Source organism: Prunus mume, linkage group LG1 (genome assembly GCF_029339155.1).
Source record: "Prunus mume cultivar Tortuosa linkage group LG1, ASM2933915v1, whole genome shotgun sequence".
Lineage (NCBI taxonomy): Eukaryota > Viridiplantae > Streptophyta > Magnoliopsida > Rosales > Rosaceae > Prunus > Prunus mume.
This window is the reverse complement of record NC_142698.1, coordinates 6,404,724-6,425,411: the sequence shown is the minus strand read 5'-3', so window position 1 is coordinate 6,425,411 and position 20,688 is coordinate 6,404,724. Positions and strand designations below refer to the sequence as shown.

General features: G+C 37.1%; 3 protein-coding genes across 6 annotated transcripts; 2 read left to right on the top strand and 1 right to left on the bottom strand.

The window, feature by feature from the left end:
* The first annotated feature begins 403 nt into the window (after window positions 1-403).
* Window positions 404-3,921, top strand: SKIP6 (SKP1 interacting partner 6). 2 transcript variants are annotated; one of them, XR_016126403.1, is made up of 5 exons: window positions 404-1,584; window positions 2,288-2,488; window positions 2,764-2,865; window positions 3,366-3,448; window positions 3,680-3,921. XR_016126403.1 is itself a non-coding variant. In XM_008234494.2 (2 exons), the coding sequence occupies exon 1, from the start codon at window positions 447-449 to the stop codon at window positions 1,548-1,550; it is 1,104 nt and encodes a 367-aa protein (XP_008232716.2). In that variant the 5' UTR covers window positions 404-446; the 3' UTR covers window positions 1,551-1,584; window positions 2,288-2,685. The 2 variants fall into 2 exon arrangements, 1 of the variants encoding a protein (XP_008232716.2); XM_008234494.2 differs by lacking the exons at window positions 2,764-2,865; window positions 3,366-3,448; window positions 3,680-3,921 and having other exon boundaries at window positions 2,288-2,685.
* Window positions 3,922-4,224: 303 nt separating this feature from the next.
* On the bottom strand, window positions 4,225-7,502 carry SK1 (shikimate kinase 1). 3 transcript variants are annotated; one of them, XM_089051261.1, is made up of 11 exons: window positions 7,350-7,502; window positions 6,875-7,180; window positions 6,412-6,470; window positions 6,107-6,161; window positions 5,951-6,023; window positions 5,539-5,626; window positions 5,285-5,367; window positions 5,047-5,180; window positions 4,858-4,935; window positions 4,676-4,740; window positions 4,225-4,513 (listed from the first exon to the last, which is right to left on the bottom strand). In XM_089051261.1, exons 2-11 carry the CDS (start codon window positions 7,098-7,100, stop codon window positions 4,451-4,453), a joined length of 924 nt encoding a protein of 307 aa, XP_088907387.1. In that variant the 5' UTR covers window positions 7,101-7,180; window positions 7,350-7,502; the 3' UTR covers window positions 4,225-4,450. The 3 variants fall into 3 exon arrangements, with proteins under 3 accessions (XP_088907387.1, XP_088907393.1, XP_088907385.1); XM_089051267.1 differs by having other exon boundaries at window positions 4,858-5,002; window positions 5,063-5,180; window positions 7,350-7,488; XM_089051259.1 differs by lacking the exons at window positions 4,225-4,513; window positions 4,676-4,740 and having other exon boundaries at window positions 4,886-5,180; window positions 6,875-7,217; window positions 7,350-7,464.
* An 8,970-nt stretch (window positions 7,503-16,472) lies between these two features.
* Window positions 16,473-19,771, top strand: LOC103331863 (Tetratricopeptide repeat (TPR)-like superfamily protein). The gene has a single exon (XM_008234538.3). It carries the CDS (start codon window positions 16,704-16,706, stop codon window positions 19,236-19,238), a length of 2,535 nt encoding a protein of 844 aa, XP_008232760.2. The 5' UTR covers window positions 16,473-16,703; the 3' UTR covers window positions 19,239-19,771.
* The last annotated feature ends 917 nt before the right edge of the window (window positions 19,772-20,688 follow it).

Below are 20,688 nucleotides of genomic sequence, written 5' to 3'. Positions count from 1 at the left end.
TCATAATCCGTTAAATCCATATGGTCCTTTCAAATCTTATATATCTTGATATAAATATTTTAAAATACATAACTAAAAAATCTTGATTATAAAAAATCCATAAATAAAATCTTATAGGTTATTATGTTCTGTTTAAATCCACTAGACTTTTTTATCTTTAAATAGTCTTTTAAAATCTCAATTGAATACAACCCCTTAAAATTGGGTATAAACTTGAAAATGACCGTATAATTTAAGGAGTTCTATGTAGTTTGTCCTAATTATTTTCTATAGAAAAAACCGAACCGAATCAAATTGGATCCTATGTATGATTTCAATTTCAATTCCCAGGAAAAAAACCGAATTAAACCGGACCGCACGTACCTTATACTAATGCTAGAAATGAGGATATCTACAAATTTTTATCAAATCCAATGGACGAACAGATCTGATACAGGCACACAGCCATGTCTACCACCACCACCACCACAACACAGAGCAGCTCAGCAGCAGAGGCACAACTAATCCCATCCCTCCCAGACGATGTCGCTTTGAACTGTATAGCTCGGGTCCCACGTTGGTACCACCCGACCCTCTCCATTGTCTCGCGACCCATCCACTCCCTCCTCTCATCTCCACTCTTCTTCACCACCCGCTCCCTCCTCATCTCCACCGAACACTTCCTCTACCTCACCCTGCGGCTGCACCACAACCCCTCCGCCTGGTTCACACTCTATCAAAACCCCAACCCCAACAACCCAAACAACCCTCACGTTCTCATCCCGGTCCCGCCACTCCCCGCCCCAACAGTCGGCGCCGCATACGCCGTCGTGGGACCCACCATCTACGTTATCGGAGGCTCAATCAACGACGTCCCTTCCTCGCACGTATGGGTCCTCGACTGCCGCTTCCACACGTGGCGCAAGGGTCCTCCGATGCGCGTGGCGCGCGAGTTCTCAGCTGCCGGCGTCGTGGACGGAAAGATATACGTCATCGGCGGCTGCGTCGCGGACTCGTGGGCCCGGAACGAGTTCTGGGCCGAGTCTCTTGACCCGGGGACGGGCCGCTGGGAGGCGGTGCCGAGCCCGATTGATGTCCGCGACAAGTGGATGCACGCGAGCGCCGTGATCGGCGGGCGCGTGTACGCCATGGCGGACCGGGGCGGCGTCGTGTTGGACCCGAAAGCCGGAACTTGGGATGTGGTTGATAAAAGGCTTGACTTGGGTTGGAGAGGGAGGGCCTGTGTGGTCCATGAGATTCTCTACTGCTATGACTATTTGGGGAAAATTAGAGGGTTTGATGTGAAGAAGGGGGTTTGGAAAGAGCTCAAGGGACTGGAGAAGGGGCTGCCCAAGTTCTTGTGCGGCGCCACGATGGCGAATGTGGGAGAGAAATTGGTTGTGTTGTGGGAAGGGAAGGGAAATGGTAAAGAAATTGAGATTTGGTGTGCTGAAATTGAAGTGGTGGAAAATGGGGATGGAGAGTTGCAGGGAAAGATTGGTTGGTCCCATAAGCTCATTTCGGTTCCGAAAGACTTCTCCATCGTCAACTGCTTGGCGGTCTCGTTGTGATTCTTGGTGGAGCACTGTGGAATTCCATCCAAACGTATGATTGAAATCTTTACTGTTACATTCTTCATGCTGACTTGTGTTTGTTAAGAAAATTTTATGCTTTCGTTTATTTGGTTCATGGTTGCCCTAACGGTATGATGGATGATGTTGTGTTTGATGTAACTTGATAAATTTAAGTTTGCAATTCTGAATGAGCTTATGAATGTTAAATTATCAAACTTTAAGCCAACCAAGAAGTTTTAGTTGAGAATATATTGTGCAGTGCTACTATGTTTATGTGAATGGCCAAGCTTAGTCTAAGTGGTGCTAGCTTTGTCCATGTTAATATTAGCAGTTAGAAATAAGTGAATTGGAACGCAGCAACAGAACTAGTAGAGGGGCTGAAAGTGTTTTCGGACAACCAAACACCTTTCTGAAAGTGTTTGGCAGAAAAACTTAAAAGTGCGTATAAGTCATAAAGCCCATAAGTGCTTCCTGAAAAACCTCTATGTTTAATAATTTTTTTTATGTGCTTCTAATAAAAGCTCTTTGAGTAAAAGTGCTTGCTACAGAAGTAGTATCAAACAGGGCCATTCCTTAGGGTATTATCTCCCAATCTTCCAACGTAGTACTTTGGATTTGGACAGCCCCCACCTCCCTGATTCTCAAGTTTATTGTTGTACTTTTTCTGTAATCGCTTGCAATACTGTGATGTTTTGTAGCTAAACATAACGCAGTTCTGTTTCTTGTCCTCACAGGTAGGTCACCAGAGTCCTATCCCAGCAAGGGAGCAACAAAGGAAGCTTCAAATTGAGCCCCATTCTTCCAGCAGCAAGTTGTTATGTCAACTATTTCACTGACCTACCTTTGAATTTGGGGGACTGCTGCAAATTTGCAATGGTCCTGATAAAAGCACCTTCGAGTTAGGTCAGGGACACACTCAATTGCTTCAAGGATTGGTAATAAAAAGTTTTTACATTTCTCCGTGTGCCCATGTAATTAGTTTTAGCTTTGTAGATAGTAATTGTGGAATAAGTAACCATAAGTTTTATTTGTAAAATTTTTTTAATAAAAATCTGGGTTCACTGGAACAAGTCTAGTTGCAACCTTATTCTAGGTGTAATTTAATTTCCATTTATTTTATTTTGTTCGCATATACTTTCTTCTTCCTCTGATCTTTAAGTCATCTTGAAACCATTTTCCTAACATGCCAGCAAAACCATCATTCTTACAGGCCAACAAAACAAAATCCAAAACCAACAATGCCGACTATGGAATTTCTACATATCTCCCTTCTCATAATAGTGACGCAGAATACTTGAAATCACTTCTAGAGGTTTTTTTCTTTTCCCCCTTTTTGCTTCTTTGTTTTTTGGTGGCAATTGAAGCTTTGCATTGATGATTGAATGTCGTTGGCAAAAGCCTATTTATGATTCTGACTAAAAGCTTGCTCAATCTTGAGCAAAATGGATTCTCTAGCCATTTACAAGTTGCTGATATGATAATTTGTCATACCTCACTGACCAAATCTCAGCTTATTTCACTGTTTTTTTGAGCCATTCTTCAAGTAAATTTGGATACTCTTGTTTTTTTTTTTTCTTTTTTTCCTTTTTTTAAAATTTGGATTGAGGGAGTAATCTCTCTATTGTCATTCTTTATGTTAAGTTTCATTTTGGAAATGTCAGTTTGCCTTTAACTTTTCCCTCGGTTACTGAAGTGCATCCACAAGCTACTGGGCTGCTTAAATCCATCGGCTGTTGTAAAATGATGTATTCCCCTTGAAGCCTTTGGAATGATGAATTCTGTTTTGTTTTTGTACATATTTTTTGCCCGTAGGTTTGCCTTCGCTTACTTACAACCACATCCTATCAAAATGCCAAGTTTCCTCATTCGGCATGGATCATCGTGCTCAAGTAGTGGTAATTCTCTTCTCTATGTTGGAGGATATTTCAAATTTCGAGGCCCCGATTGATGCACAAAATTTAAAGAAACATCCGTGTTCGGGTGCATACTATGTTTTTCTTTCAACTCTCTTGAATCGCCATCATCCAATATCCTCACAAACTCAAACAACACTTGGCAAAAGTGAACATCAATTTTTTCATATTTTGACTTGAATTTTTGTATTATTGTTATTTTTTTGTGGTTAGATTGTGCTACACGGCGCTCCAAGACGAAGTGGTCCTTTTGTTTGCAAGCATCTTTAGCTTCCAGCGTTGGTGAATTTGTTAGGAACGTGGCTAGGAGAGTGTCCATCTGAATTTTGATCCATTTCCATTCCATTATATCCAACTAAATTGGCAACGATTGTAAAATGTGGCTTTGCTGAATATGGTATTGCATTTCGGAAACCCATCTCCACCTAATACCAACTTTTTTCGTTCTTTCTTAACTTGGGTTCTCATTTGTTAGTTTTGTTTTTTAATTTTTCTGATCGGCGAGCAAGGGAAATTTGAATTTATGACATTATGAAGAGAAATACCGCTAAACTCCATTGTATTGAACTGTCAAGAAGCAAAAAACAAATAATTGCAACCAACCAACTCTCACATGATTATAGAAATCAAAGGCAATTTAGAGAACATTTTAATGCACGTCCATTTAAAAATTGAAGTAACAAACAAGGGTTTGATCTGCAAAATTGTTTAGAACTACTTTTATGACCGATTGAAACGAAATCTCGAAACAAAGGGGGTGCTGGCAGAGGGGTCAAGGACCTCACTTCACAGGTCAAACAATATGTACAGTTACAACTTATTCGAGATTACAATCAAAATCTGACAGTAGTTCTTTTCTTTTTCAAACTCCATTAACACAATAGACGCATATATCCATGTTTCATTACTGAAAATAGAAACATAGCACGATAAAGGAAAAAATAAATATACCACAAGAAGAATTCTACGAGGAAGTTTGGCATCTTAGAACGTAATATGGGCATGGCCATCTTCTTCCTTCAGAAAGACTTCAATTTGTTCTAGTACCTGGTAAAAAGGGTACACCCAAATTAAGCAGTAACACATAATTTACGACCAGGTTATGATAATGCTTCAAGATCTAGCCCTCTTTTTGTGTTTTTGAGGTGGACTATGCTTATGTTCCATTTGATGGGAATGCAACATTGAGAGCGAGAGTAAGAGAGGAACCTCAAAAACAATGGCAGTCGGAGTGAGACTGGACACATCTCTATAACCCAACTTGGCTGCAATATCTGCACAACAAAGAATCCAAGCCATGAAGATCGTACAAGTAAAAATCTCTCTTTCCGTTTTTATTTTTTTTACTATTATGACATAACACAAAGAAAGGGCCACAAATCTCCACTTACTTTCCAAGGAAACCTTAGCACTGGCATTAGCATATGAATCACCTCTCTCTTCAAAAAGGCTTGTCAGACGCAAAAAGTCTGCATGGAAGGGCAAAGTGTAAACTTTCCAGTCAGTAGATAACCTGTTTATTGACCAATCATAGAACTAAGGACTATGTTAGTAAGAATTTTCAGCTAAACATAAATAGCATACTTTTCTGTATGCATCCCCTGACTCATGATGCAAAAGAGGGCGAGAACCAGTTCCCACAGCGGCAATTCTCTTAGCCAGGGCTTCCAGGGGTACATCTAACCAGACACTAATACCCTTCTTCATACATTTCCTGATTCGCCAAATAGATGTGTATATTAACACAATTAATATAATACACAGAGAATTTAAAAACGTAGAAAATTTAGTAAAAGACACAAGTGTATTACTACTAACCAGTTGATGGGCCTTACAACTGCACCTCCACCCGTAGAAACAACAAGACGATGCATCAAAGACAGTTTACGTAGCACCTCAGTCTAAAAGGAAGAAGTATAATTATAAACCATGCTTCACTTTTCTATATGTATGTATGTATGTACATCAGGTGTACAGATGCATTATACCACGATGCACTGTAATTCTAAAAATGACAGGCCAAACATGAAAATCTGCAGTAAATAAATCAACAGAAACAGTTTCCAACTGACCTCTTTATCTCTGAAAAAGCCTTCTCCATTGAGTTTGAAAATTTCAGCTACAGAAGTTCCACCAACCTCATGCTCCACCAATGTATCACTAGAGCGCCCACAAGCATATACCAAAATACAGAGTACTATTAGTAAGAAGTAACATGAACTCATAACCTAATCAGCCATAAAACGACAGACAATCATCACAGAAATTTCATGTGCCAATATCTACAGTTTTCATTGGCATAGCTTCTGAGAGTCCTCCATACAGCTTGAGAGTTTATTCCTCACCATTAAGGCTTCAGACTGGACTTGAAAATAACGAGAAAAATGATAGAGAAAAAACTCCGTCCTTCCTCTCATTGAAAGCAAAATAGAGCATGCAACTTTTTTTACAATGACCAAACTCAAAAGTAGACGGACTACGAACCTATCAATAAAAGAATAATTAATTGCTTGCGACAAAATCTTGCCAACAGTTGTTTTCCCAGATCCCATCATACCTGCAATTCAGAATTAGTTTCTTTAGGTACAGGGTAAAAAAAAAATCCTAGATTGAAGACAAAGGGTGTACGAAGAGACTTACCAACAAGATATATACATCGTCCATTTAAATATGGCTCGATGGCTTGTGCCTTATTCTGCAATTTTATTAACTTCCAGTTAGAAATATGCCAACAAATGTCTAAGATGAGAAGTGAGAAAACATTAACCCTTTCTTGACATATGTGTGTGTGCTTTTGCACACATAAATAAATAATATATAGTTGGTACCACAGTTTACAATCACATTGGACATGAGATAAATTTTGTAATAAATTAATAGAGACTAGGATTTCTTTCACCAGACTTCACGGCCTAAACAAACTAGAAATGGTGTGCCATGCATACCTTCAAAACCAGAGATTCATCAAAAGGAGTTTGAAAGTTTCCAGATTCCACTGTTGAAGCTACAAAAGTAATAAGTGAAATAAAAATTTAATCCTCAGAAAGAAAATTAATTGTAGTTAATATGCACACAGACATACATGAGCGGGGGGAGAGACATAGAGAGATAGAAAAAGAGAGAGACAATTTTATTGGATCCTGGGAAATTCTTGAGACTCAAAACAATTTACATTTATTGAAACCAATTTTTTTTCTTCTTCATCGAAGAGCAAATGTTTTTTTTTCTTTTAAGAAAACAACTATACTCCTTCCACATAAGCAAACAATTATACAACTTTCTAAAATTTGAAATATATCTTCTTCTTTAATCCTTTTCCTAATGCAATTTCAACACAGAAAATTAACTCAATAACTAAATAATTATTACAAATCAGGAAATAAACCGATTGAACGTCTCAACAACTACCTGGAAACTTGTTGTAGGAGCATGAAACCTCCAAAGCCACATGTCGTTGGCGATTAGAGACTCTAGAGGTGGGTAGGTGAGCTGCAACAAGCACCCGGAGCTTGTTTTGCTCCTTCAATCTCTGAGAGCACCGCGCTGAACTGCTCGGCCGCCTCGCAACCTTCTCCGAATCAATCCAGGTAGAAAACTGCAACCTATGAGCAACCGTGGCCTCCATTACCATCATCAGAAAAGCTCGACTTTCACCAACGACTCTGCCAAACTATTCACCTAATCAATTCTCGATTTGTATCCACAAATTCAAGCCTGAAATTCCACCGCAGAAAGCGAAAACATAAAAAATCTGACTAAAACTACGAATTTCAGATTCAATATCAATCATCTGATACATAATATACAAATCAAAACCGTGTATCAAATGAAAATGTGGTGGATTTGAGGATTTGAGGATTTGAAGAACGAGCAGAGCACCTACCTCTCTCAAAACCAAAGTGATTGGTTGCAGAGTCTTTAGCTTCAAGCACTTGGGTGCAGAGTCACTTCTCTCTCTTTCTCTCGCTCCAGTCTCGAGTCTTTTTTGGCAAACACATTATTTAAGGCTTTGCCGCTGAGCGTACTTTTGTATTTCGGAATTGAGCATCAACCTGGGTGTAATTTTGTACTTTTGTATTTCACAAAATCCCTAATATTTTAAAAATTACATAAACTTCCAATAAAATTTAAAAGTTTTTGCGTAATTTATGAAATCTCAAACTAAAACTTCGGGGGTGTTAATTTAAAGGGAGTTTCACTAAAACACCCAAAATAGAGGTTGAAATTATAAAAAAACCCAACACCCAAAATATTTTATAAACATACCCAAAATTCATCATTACACACACTCAAAACCCATTTATAAACACACCCAAAAAAGTTGACTTTGAGGTTGATTTTGGGTGTGTTTATATTTAGATAATACTTGAGTTTTTATAAATACATGTCTAGGATGGGTTTATTTATAAATTTGTATAATTTAAATAACAAATTCAGGTATTATTTTTGTTAGACTCACTGGAGGAGGTATCCGTCTGTGCCTCCAGGACCTACTAAATTTGTCTTGTTATTTTTTTAGAATTTATGTGGTTGGTAGCAACAGTTCTGCTAATCTACCCACCAACCACAGACCCACGAGAAGTGCATGCTTTTACATGTGTTTTTTTTGGGAGAAACCTGAAAAAGAAAAAAGAAGATAACTAATTCACGAAATAGCATTTTAATTATCATTACCATAAATAAAAAATTCCTTAATTAGCATATTCATTTATTTACTGGTTCCTTTTTCAGATATATTTAGTCATAAACTCATTCTTAACAATAATGCTACATCATTTAATTTCTATAAACAAACCCAAAAAAAAGACATATGGACATATGGCACTATTCAATTTAATTTTTATTATTAAATTACTTTGATACCCTATTGAGTGTTTGAAGTCTTTTTTAATGAGATTTTGGGGTTGAGCTTATTTTAAGAAATCGATGATAGTTTTGTAATTTATAAGCAATTAGAAGCCTCTTTATTATGTTGTAAATGGGTTTTGAGTGTGTTTTTAAAGTCCATTTCATGCAGGTTTAAAAAAATAATAATAATTTAAGCTCCTATATTGGGTATAAGCGATAGTCTAAATTACTTTAATAAATCTAATTTAAGAATATTGGAATTTAAAATTAGGTGCAAGATAATGAACACACAGCCCTGGCAATTAGTCTAACCCACCTTTGAATTTTTCTTTCTAATTTTAAAAAAGATTCAAGTATCACATTTTCAACACATCTAATTTTTCTTGCCTCTCCGTATTGGCAATTTTTCTTTAACAATGAGCTCATTAGTAAAGTGAAGACCCTGATTCTTAAATCAGTGCCACTCTGCATTGGCCATGAGTGTCCAATAATTATGTATGTCCCCGCTTTCAAAAATGTTTTTCTTATCTTGCTATTTGATTGTACATCGCAAATAATTATGTATGTCCCCCCATTACAAAGTATGAAACACATTGCTACATTATGTCCAAATAAGAGAATCATAATGCTGCCAATCACAAAATGAGATATTATAGAATAGTACGATAAAGTAATATGCATAATTTGACATATATTATAATATAAGTGGATATTTATTGATGTTATTCTTTAAAATGAGGAAATATCAACCATGTCGTCCACTCATATTATAATAAAGTGTATATGCTTATATTATGTGGTCATACTATCGTACTATTCTATAAAACAACTCAACTTCTAGAAGTGCCCTAAATGTGGGGAGCATTATTTTAATATTGTTTCATGTGAAAAAAGGAGGATTTTTGTATAATGATATTCTAAAGTACTTTTAGCAACAGCAAAAAATGATAGAGGAGTTTTTTTTTTTCCAAATTAAAAGAATTATTTCAAAACCATAAAACTTCGTATGCCTCCACATCTCCAACATGTGAAATCCCAAGCAAAAAAGAATTGTGAAATTAATTTTTTTTAAAAAAATTCATGTGAAATGAATTTGAAAAAAAAAAACATGTGAAATGAATGAAACACACTTCATACGTAATAAACCTGTCATTTTCGTATCCACCCATTTCCCCAATTTTAAACCTGAAAATTCCCTCAATAATAGAGAAAAAATAAAAATAAATAAATAAATTCTACAGTAAGATGGTAGGTTTGTTTCCCAATCAGATTTTGACTTGACTTGATTTGATTATGCATCTCTGGACCCACAGACCAGAATTGAGTTAGTGTTGAGACAAGCACGCTTGTCCAACTACCAGCAAATCGTACCTAATTGCACGCTTGTTTTTTCTTATATGAAAATAAGCTAGAACATTACCTAGCCAAAAAATGAAAAGACCTAACCGTCCGGTCCGTCCCGCTACAAAGTAGAGGTGGGCATCAGTCTGATCGATTCGAACCGTAATGATTGGTTATGTTTGGTTTTAACCTAGAAAAAAGTCAAATGATTTAAACGAATCTCATTATAATTGTTTGGTTTAGTTTTTGACTTTTGCAGACCAATTTAAACCGAATTCGACTCTCTCTTTGTATATTTATTTTATTTTATTTTACATGTTGAAACTTGAAGTTTGATGGAACTTTGAAATTATTGATATTTGAATTGTAATATGTAGCATACTATGAATCTTTGTTGTTGTAATTTAGCTAACAAAATTGAAAAACTAAGGGTCCTTATTGGGCTGGCGTGGCTTGAAATTTTTGGGTTTATGATGGGCTCATGTTGAGCGTATCAAACTTTTGTGTTGCTCTCTCTCTCTCTCTCTCTCTCTCTCTCTCTCTCTCATTTTAACTTCTTCTTCCTTTCTTCCTCTTTACTTATCTAGAATTAATATTGGAATTTTCTTGATTCCTAACTTATCTGTGTTTACTAACATGAAATAAAATTAAAAAAGTAAGTGAATTTTACATTAAAATTCATAATCTATACATGAAAACCCAATAATTAAATTGAAAAGGGAGGGTAGTTTATCTCATATCCAATCTTTCTTTCCCTTATTCACAACTTCACCCATTCAAAGTAAACTTGCAATGAATTCAAAACAGGGGCGGTCCTACGACTGGGGCATTGATGCGTTCTAATATACTCTAGGGGTTGATTAAGAATGAATTATAATATGGGATTTTGTTGAAATTAATTAGGTTTTTTATTTTAGGAATTTTGTTGAGATGTTTGATTTTATATTGGTATTGTTGAAATAGTTGATTTGTTGTTGTATGTTAATGTTTGATTAAAGGCATTGATGTTATTATGAGAGTTTGTTTGATTTTTTGTTGGGTTTCTAAGACCATCTCCAACCCAAGGGTGGAAATTCAAATTTTGAGTTTAGCCTCCAAAAAACTTCTCCAACCCATGTATTTTGGGAGGTGAAAATTTGAGATGACTCAAAACTGGACTGGAATTCCAGTCAAATTTTGCCTAGACTGATAAACTCGTGGGGCCCAAATCTGCTTTAATATATAATTTTTATTGGATCAAAGCCCATGTGCTAGCTATGTCGCTCCACTTTGACAAGTGGGAATGAAGATTCCTTCCGTTTTGAGAAGCAACGACTACTTTTTCAAATGTTTTGTTATGCTGTTTAAAAAAAAAAAAAAATCCAACAGCTATAAAATCAACGATTTTGATTCATTTTAGGCAATCTCAACGGTAAAATTTCACACCCAACGGCTCAAATTTAAATCCAACGGTCAAATTAATATTTATAATTAATCTAAGTCAGATCCAACCCCAAAACTTATTCCAAACTCTATAAATAGCCATTCATTTGGTAAATAATCCACCAAAACTCTTTTTTTTCCTTTCTCCCTTTGTTTTCCTTTCTCCATTTGTTATAATTTTTCATTCTACATTCATTCTTGTTGAGAATGGCCCCAAAACCCCAAAGAGGTGTGAATTGGAAACCACAAGAAGATGAGGCATTGTGTAGAGGTTGGGTTTTTGTCTCTGAAGGCGGGCTATTGGCACGAATCAATCAAATGATTCATTTTGGTTGCGTGTGTACCAAATTTTTTTGGAAAATGATCCGGGCATGAGCAAAGCTGGGGTACGATCACCGCAAGCTATTGCTTCTCGGTTCAAGATCATCAACCAACAATGTTATCTTTGGAAGGCATATATAACAAAGGCCAATGCAAGGCATGTGAGTGGCTCCAATCTTGAAGATGTGGTGAGTACCCATTTTTTTCAATGCTTAAATTTATAATTTATATTGTTTTCAATTATTAACTTGATTTTTATTTTATTTCATGGGTAGGATATAAATACAAAAATAATTTTCTTGAATGATAATAAACCTCCAAATAGGCCTTTCAAGTTGTATCATGCTTGGCAAATCTTAAAAGATTGCCCAAAATGGAACGACCTATGTGAATCTCCCACACAATCATTCAAAGATTCTTCTCATAGTTGCAATATAGTCAATTTGGAGGAAGATGAAGATGATGTGGTCATGCCCACTCCAAGACCATTGGGAAGAGATAAACAAAAGGATGAAAAAAAGAAAAGGAAAGGTGTTGAAAGTTATCTCAACCAAAGTGGTAAGTTCTTGTCTGAATTGGTTCAACAAGGAAATGAGGCAAAAGAGGATAGGCAGCAAAAGTTAAAGCTTCTACAAGAGCAACATTCATATCAAATCCAACAAGATAAGGAGGCCAATGAGCAGAGGATAATGTCCATGGACCTATCCAAATTTACTCCAAGAAAGAAGAAGTATTAGGGGAATAAGCAAGACAAAATTATTGAGGCCCAGATGAATACAAGTTCCCCCTACAATCCAGAAGACAACTCTGGAGACATCCAAGCCCTCCACATAGTGGTTATTAATTTACGTTTATTTGTAATTGTTGTTTATCTTTATTTATAATTGTCGTTTATCTTTATTTTTAATTGTTGTTTAGCTTTATTTTTAATTATCGTTTATCTTTATTTGTAATTGTTGTTTATCTTTATTTATAATTATCGTTTATCTTCTTTTTTATGATTGTCGTTTATTTTTCTATGATTAGTTTTTATAAAAAAAATTCAATGATAAACCATACAATTCATTAAAATCACACAACCACTTTTATAATTTAAACACACTTTCATAATTTAAATACACAACATAATTTAAACACGCTTAGATAATTTAAACACACTTACATAATTTAAACACATAACATAGCTCATTGCCCCTCTCCTTCGCATCTCCAAATGTGGTTGATCAAATCATTTCTTAGATTGTGATGCACTTTTGAAGCATGAACTCTATTATGACGGACCATGTAGTCTGAGATAATTTTTCTGTCTCGGTTTATATCGTACGTGATAGTTGGCTCAAACTCATAATCAAGTCTTGCTATTGCTCTTCTAGATGTTCGTGGACAATTGTCTTCATCATCAAATTCTGCATCTAGATCCTCATACTCATCCTCAACAATCATGTTGTGCAATATTATGCACGTCATCATGATTGAATGAAGTTGTTCTTTGAGCCACATACGTGCAGGTCCCCTAACAATTGCCTATTGAGCCTGAAGTATTCTGAAGGCTCATTTGACATCCTTCCTATAAACCTCTTGTTTTTGGGCAAATAGTCTTTTTTTTGGAGTATCCGGTTGGGAAATCGTCTTAACCAATGTAGCCCAACGTGAAATGACCTGACCCAATTTCCACTTTGAAATCCGGGCCGAATTCTATTTAAAACTGACACCTAGTGACTGTAGGTCGTAAAATACCAAAATACCACAAACAGAACATAAACCCCGAGCCCTAACTCGTGGTCGCCCGATAACTATAGGCTGCCTACGCATTCTTTACCGAGGATCAAGCCACATGTAGTTCTTTTCTCTGTTCTTGACTCGAATCGAATCGCTTATCATGAATCGTTTATTTATATGAAATCGGTTTATTTATCCGTAAACATACTCTAGGGTCGACATTTTTGGAGTATCAGGACTCGCTTTTATGATCCATCGACATCTTTGTACGATCCTAGAACTACCTAGATCAACATACTCGAAAATGATCGATCCAACGGTTTAAACGTATCGAACCCGGAAATCGCATAATAGACGAGATCCGTTCGTGGTCCAAACGTTATCCGAATTAAGATCCGCGAACTCCTACGCACTCGTGAGGCCTAGGAGATCATTTTAGGACAAACTATGGTCTCCACCCTGCTGCCCATGCGCCGCCACACACGCTGGCAGCGCGTGGTGCCTAAAGCGATAACGCCTCACCAGAAAAACTCAACATCTCGGCTCAAGACTCCTACCCTAGGTAAAACACCCTATTTGGAGCCACTTTTGTTCTTGGACCTACCCCAAAAAGTGGCTGGAAATGGCCGGAATAGTAGCCCAAAAATCTGTCAAAACCTAGGTTTCGAAATCGTTCTCTTACACGTGAAATGAATCAATTCCTATCCAACAGGCAGCTAGAGCTCGAGAAATAGGTGAGAAACCATACCTCACTCATCAGAAACGGTGGTCGGATGACGGAGAATGAGCGCTGAAATTTTCTCCGAAACCAATCGGGTTTCGCAAAATCCGGCCGATTCCGGCGGTTTTCGACACCGGGCTTGACCGAGAAGAGAAGAGGAAAGCTTCGGTTCTTTTCGATCCGGTCCCAAGGCCGAGATGAGGTGTGGCGACAGCGGTGGCTTGGAGAAGTATCCGGGCCTGGGTTGTGCCCGGGAGAGAGAGAGAACGAGGGTTTTAAAATCCGACTTTCCAAAATTACCTTTTGCCCTTGAGCGTATTTTGACCGTATTTTCTTCGTTATAATTCCAATTGAGCTTAATACGTGTCTACGGACTCGTTTCGTCGCGCTCTACGCAACGGTGTAAGTGAAATAGTCAAATTCTTTCTCGGTCAAAAGGTCAACCTTCCCTTTACTAAATTAGTCCCAGGGCAAAATTGTCATTTCTTCTAAATATTTTAATAATTAAATATTAATTAAGATTCGGGTTGTCACACAACGAGGGTAGATATCATCAGCCAAGTAATAACCTAGATTATATTAATTTTCATTGACAACATATTGGATATGGGGAGACACTCCATTCACTACATCATTGAACAACGGGGAACGAGCTAGAACGTTGATATCGTTGTTTGATCCGGCAACGCCGAAAAAGGTATACCATATCCAAGTGTCATACAAGGTCACTGCTTCTAGAACGATAGTTGGCTTATGCTTGTAGTCGAACCGCCCGCGGTGGCAAAGGTAGTTCTTCCATTCTCAATGCATGCGGTCAAGGCGCCTAACATGCAGGGAATCCTCTGTGACTAGCCTTGTGCAAAAGCTCCGTAAAGGTCAATCGAATTTGGGAACGGAGGTACCATTGACCATACATGGCTTCAATAATGAACAAAACTTTCGTAAGCATTCAAGGTGTAGATTCACCCAATCTACGATTGCTTCGGTGGAGTCTAGAGCATCCATATCGAGCATTCGAAAAATGGTTGTTAGCTTCGCTCACGAAAGTCATGGGGGATAAAGTGGTTTTTCGCAGAAGTAGTCCTCCATGAGACTCTTATGATGTTTTTCTCTCTTCCGATTCTTGTATTCACGACCTGCAACAAAACCACCATGTTTGGATTGTTGAGCATATCGCTCCAGCAAAAACGTATGGTGTTGAATAGCCATTGCAACCCTCTGTTGATGAAGGTTATCATTATCAGAATCATCATTGAAGAAATTTTGTATAGCCTTCCCACATGAATTCATTGTAAGAAGGAGAATTGAAGGAGATTGTGTGGTCAATTTAGTAGAATAACACTTCTTAAATAGACAAGAGAATGAGATGACCTACATGTTTGAAAATAATTGAATGAAGATAGGAAAAGATAGGAAAAGATAAGGGAATCCAATAAAGTGAGATGACCAAAGATGAGCAATGGTTCAAAACGTGATTGAAACAAGACAAGATGGGAAATAGTTCAGAAAATAATTGAATAAAGATAGGAAAAGATAGGGAAATATAAGGGAATCCAATAAAGTGAGATGGACAAAGTTGAGCAATGGTTCAGAACATGATTAAAACAAGACAATAAAGGATGGGAAAAAAAGTAAAAGTAAAAATGAAAGAAAATTATGGCAATAGCTTCAATGAAGGGTTCGAATAATTCCGGGCATACGTATGGTGTTGTACTTGTTTTTATTTTTAAGTGAAATTCTATTATGTTTTGGAATTTTAATTTTTTTTTGAGTTAAAATGTTTAGAAAATTAAATCACGAATATTGAAACAAAAATTAACAAGAAAAAAAAAATTATGGGTTATTTATTCTTAAACAATTTAATAAAATTGCGAACTTCAATTATGAGTCTACAAGGTTGGAGGAAAAAAAAATTTGAGTCTTGAAAATACATGAATAGTTGTATTTTGGAGGGTGGAAATTTGAATTTAGCCTCAACATGGTTGAAGATGGTCTAATGTAAGTTTTATTGAGTCGAGTTTCGAATTTTGGATCCATCACTGGTTCAAAACTAACAAACTATACTTAAGCATGAGCTTGTTAGCTTGTTCAAGTGATTAAAAGCAATTAGGCCATCTCCAATAGTGGGTTAAATCCTCAAATTTAGCCATTTCACACCCAAAACCCATATTCAGGCCAAACCTAGTCAGCGGGCCAAAAGGGCCAAATATGGTATACTTCTTGAGTGAGCTATATCTTATTTTATTATTTCTTGGGTGGACCAGTTGTTGTTTTTAAATTAATGTTTTAGTTTCTTGGGTGGGCGGTTGTTGTTTTTAAATTAATCTTATCCTATCCGAAAATATTTTTCTTTTCTAAAATCCTATCCGTGAATGTCAAAAATCCTATACGAAATTTTTTTTCTCTTCTAAAATAAATTTTAAATAGGGTATAAAGTAGTACTTTAATTAAATTATCCAATATATTTAAAGAATATACTAAAAAATAATAAAATACTGAAGAAGATATGATTTAGCATGCACTACTAGAGACGATAAAAAATATAGCCCATCACTATTCCTTACAAAACTATAAATGGTGGGCTATATTTAGCCATGCACTATTGGAGATGACCTTATCCCTTCACTCAGGTCCTATACTCGAATCTCCCCCTAAAAAAAAATTAGACAAAAAGCAAAAAAATTAGACAATAATTGTTGAGCTCAGAACCATGTTAACCAGTAATCACAACGTTGTCAGCCAGCCAATAATACAGATCAAAGTATAACTTGGGTGCAAACCACAATCAGCCTCTGTCATGTACCTACCAGTACTATAAAAGAAAGGAAACACACACAATTTGAATAGAACTTCCTCTCCTTTGGTATGAGAAATTTTGCACTGCACTTAACACATTGTCAGAAGAAGATTACCAAGACACAAGCCCTCAACTTCTCCACCTTTGCGTGCCCTGTTCTTCAGTCACAAGACCCATGTCTTCCAATCCAAAACCTCCAAAGCAGAAGGCGGGCATTGGTCAACCTCTTACAACTACGCGTTTCAGACCAACCCATTTTGTACGACAAGAGAATGCATGCCCAGGTTGTCGTATCGGGCCTTCAAGACGATGTTTTTCTTGCTAATCTTCTATTGCACTCTTACACAAAATCTGACTCTATTGTTTACGCGCGGAAACTGTTTGATAAAATGCCTGAAAAGAACTCAGTTACTTGGTCCTCTATGGTTTCTATGTATACCAAGCATGGTAATGATGAAGAAGCATTGGTGATGTTTTCCGAGTTCTGCCGGAATTCCGATGGGAAGCCGAATGAGTATACTTTAGCTAGTGTTATTCGGGCTTGTACGCGATTGGGAGGGGTTGATCAAGGTGCTCAAGTGCATAGTTTTGTTGCGAAGACTGGTTTTGATCAGGATGTTTATGTGGGTACTTCTTTAGTCGATTTTTACTCAAAAAATGGCGATATAGAAGAAGCAAAACTAATTTTTGATGGTTTAAAAGTAAAAAGTGCAGTTACTTGGACTATCATGATGTCAGGGTATGCAAAATGTGGAAGAAGTGAAGTGTCTTTGAAACTGTTCAACCAAATGAGAGACACTGACGTTCTTCCTGATAAATATGTGCTTTCTAGTCTTCTGATTGCATGTTCTGCGCTCAAGTTCATTGGAGGTGGCAAGCAAATCCATGCTTATGTGCTTAGAAGGGGAACAGTAATGGATGTTTCAGTTGTTAATGTACTCGTAGATTTCTACACAAAGTGCGGTGAAGTGCAGGCAGGACGGAAGCTATTCAATACAATAGTAGTCAAGGACCTCATTTCATGGACCACAATGATAGCTGGGTATATGCAAAACTCATTTAACCGGGAGGCTGTTAAGCTATTTTCTGAAATGGCCAGATTGGGTTGGAAGCTAGATGGATTTGGGTGCAGTAGTATTCTTACTTCGTGTGCTTCACTTGAGGCCCTTAATCATGGGAGAGAAGCGCACGCTTATGCTATCAGAGTTAATCTTGTTTATGAAGATTATGTGAAGAATAGTTTGATTGATATGTATGCAAAATGTGATTCCCTTACTAATGCAAGAAGAGTTTTTGATTCAATGGCTGATCATAATGTGGTCTCTTACAATGCAATGATTGAAGGATACTCAAGACAGGATAAGATGTCTGAAGCGCTGGATCTTTTCAATGAGATGAGGCTTAGATTGCTCCACCCGAGTCTCTTGACATTTGTTAGCCTTCTTGGTGTCTCAGCTGCTTTATTTACATTGGAATTGAGCAAGCAAATCCATGGTCTGGTCACCAAATATGGGTACTGTTTGGACGTATTTGCTGGCAGTGCTCTCATAGATGTTTATGCTAAGTGCTCATTTATTAGTGATGCCAGACTTGTATTCGAGGAGATGAATGAGAAAGACATTGTAGTGTGGAATGCGATGTTCTGCGGATACACCCAACAGCTGGAAAGTGAAGAGGCTCTCAAGTTATACTTGGAATTACAGTTATCAAGACAAAAACCCAATGAACTTACTTTTGCTGCCCTAGTCTCAGCTGCCAGTAACCTAGCAAGTATCCAGCATGGTCAACAGTTCCATAACCAGCTCATTAAGATGGGTCTTGACAGTGATCCATTTGTCACAAATGCCCTTGTGGATATGTATTCCAAGTGTGGAAGCATTGAAGAGGCTTGCAAAATATTTGATTCCAAAATTTGGAGCGATGTTGCCTGTTGGAATTCCATAATCTCAACATATGCCCAACATGGAGAAGCAGAACAAGCCCTTATTATGTTTGATAGAATGATGAAGGAGCAAATAAAACCAAACTTTATCACATTTGTGGGTGTGCTATCAGCTTGTAGCCATGCAGGCCTTGTGGAAGATGGACTTCGCCACTTTGAATCAATGCCTCAGTTTGGAATCGAACCAGGGACAGAGCATTATGCTTGCATAGTTTCTCTCCTGGGTCGTGCTGGTAAATTATTTCAAGCTAAGGAATTTATTATGAAAATGCCGATAAAACCAGCAGCGATTGTATGGAGGAGCTTGCTCAGTGCATGCACAGCTGCAGGCAACATTGAATTGGGGAGGTATGCAGCAGAGATGGCAATTTTGAGTGATCCAGTAGATAGTGGATCATATATCTTACTTTCAAATATTTATGCATCCAAAGGTATGTGGGCTGATGTCAAGAGGGTAAGAGAAAAAATGGAATACAGTGGGGTGGTGAAAGAAACTGGGCGTAGTTGGGTTGAAGCGAATAACGAAGTTCATACATTTGCTGCGAAAGATAGAACGCATCGCGAGACCGGTCTTATACTTTCAATTCTAGACAGTTTGATTCTGCAGATGAAAGGGCTTGGTTATGTGCCTGACACTACGACACTTCTCATAAATGATTGAGGAGAAGCATGGTAGGATAATGCTAAGTGAAGCCAACATTATGAGCCCCTGATCAAACCAGGAAATGAAAATTTGCAGTGTGCATCTTGTTTGAGTGAAGGTTTGAGCTTGATAAGAGCTAAATCTTGGGCTTCTTCTAATATGGGTGTTTTAGCTGGTGCATATGAACTGGTTTGTAGCCACTTCTTCTTGGCTTTTAACTGCAAAGGATTTGCCTTTGCGATCTCAGCTTAAGTGCTGCGATAATGATGGTGGATTTTCTCTTGAGTTTGAAGCACAAGTCCCATTTAAGAAGCTGGTAAAGACATTCACGGGACAGATAATCCTAATTTTTTTTGTTCTTTTTATTGAATTGGGAGAGGAGATTTGAACTTGAGACATTTTTCTACAAACTAGAGAGAAATACCGTGAAATTTGGATCGAGATGATGTGTACGTGTAAACAGAAAATCAATTCGAAATGTACATATGTATGAATGTTGTGAAAGCAAATTATGAGATTGAAAAAATATTACAGGAAAATTGATTGAAAAATGCAATCTTCCAAACCCTCACCATTTTAAGGTAGCTCTACTTTTTCTCTCTGTTTTCTTTTTGTTCCTTTCATGTGCTAATGAAAAGAAAGAAAAAACCACTTGTTAGAGAGTTAAGCCTCTTCATCTGCACCTGTATTTTAGCTTTGCAAATTTGCTTCAACCAGAGTTGCTAGACCAACAAGCGCAGAGATGTCCTAGTCAAGACTGATTTGCAAGGGGATAACCTTGTATTCAAAGAACAATAGCTACAAGAACATCAGATTTTTCCTTGATCTTATCTAGTGGAGAGCAAAATATTTTCAACTTATGCATGTCTCCAACTTACATATTTTTCGCTAAAAAGGAAAAAAACTAAAAATAATTACATGAATTTTGTACCATTTAATTAATTAAAGATAAACGACAGCCAACATTTTTTCTAGCAGCCTCCACCAACTCCAAGCCTTTTCCTCCTGTTAGATTTTTATTGATTCTTCCTTCACCAGAAAACTGTGGCGATTGCTATAGCTGCAAGCGAGAAGAGGAAAAACATGAGAATGAAAGGCCAAACCCTGACTTCCGATGTGTCTGGCACGATAACTATTTGCTTTTCTTGGCCATTTTCTAGATCAAGAACAACATATTTTCCCGCAGCCATTTTTCTTTTCAATGTTAGAGCATCTCCAAGGGAGATGTCAAATACCAAACATCAAATTTAAATTTGATGGTGATGTGGCAATTTGACATTTACATACTTTTACACTCCACCCGATATGTCAAATAAATAATTATTAGAATACAAATCATTTAAGATAAAGAATAAAAAAATAAAAAAGGAAAATAATAAATGAAAGTAATAGTCAATCGTTTTAAAAATAATAAAATATTCATTTGACATCTGCTTTTGAGATGTCAAAATAACATCTCAACTCTAGC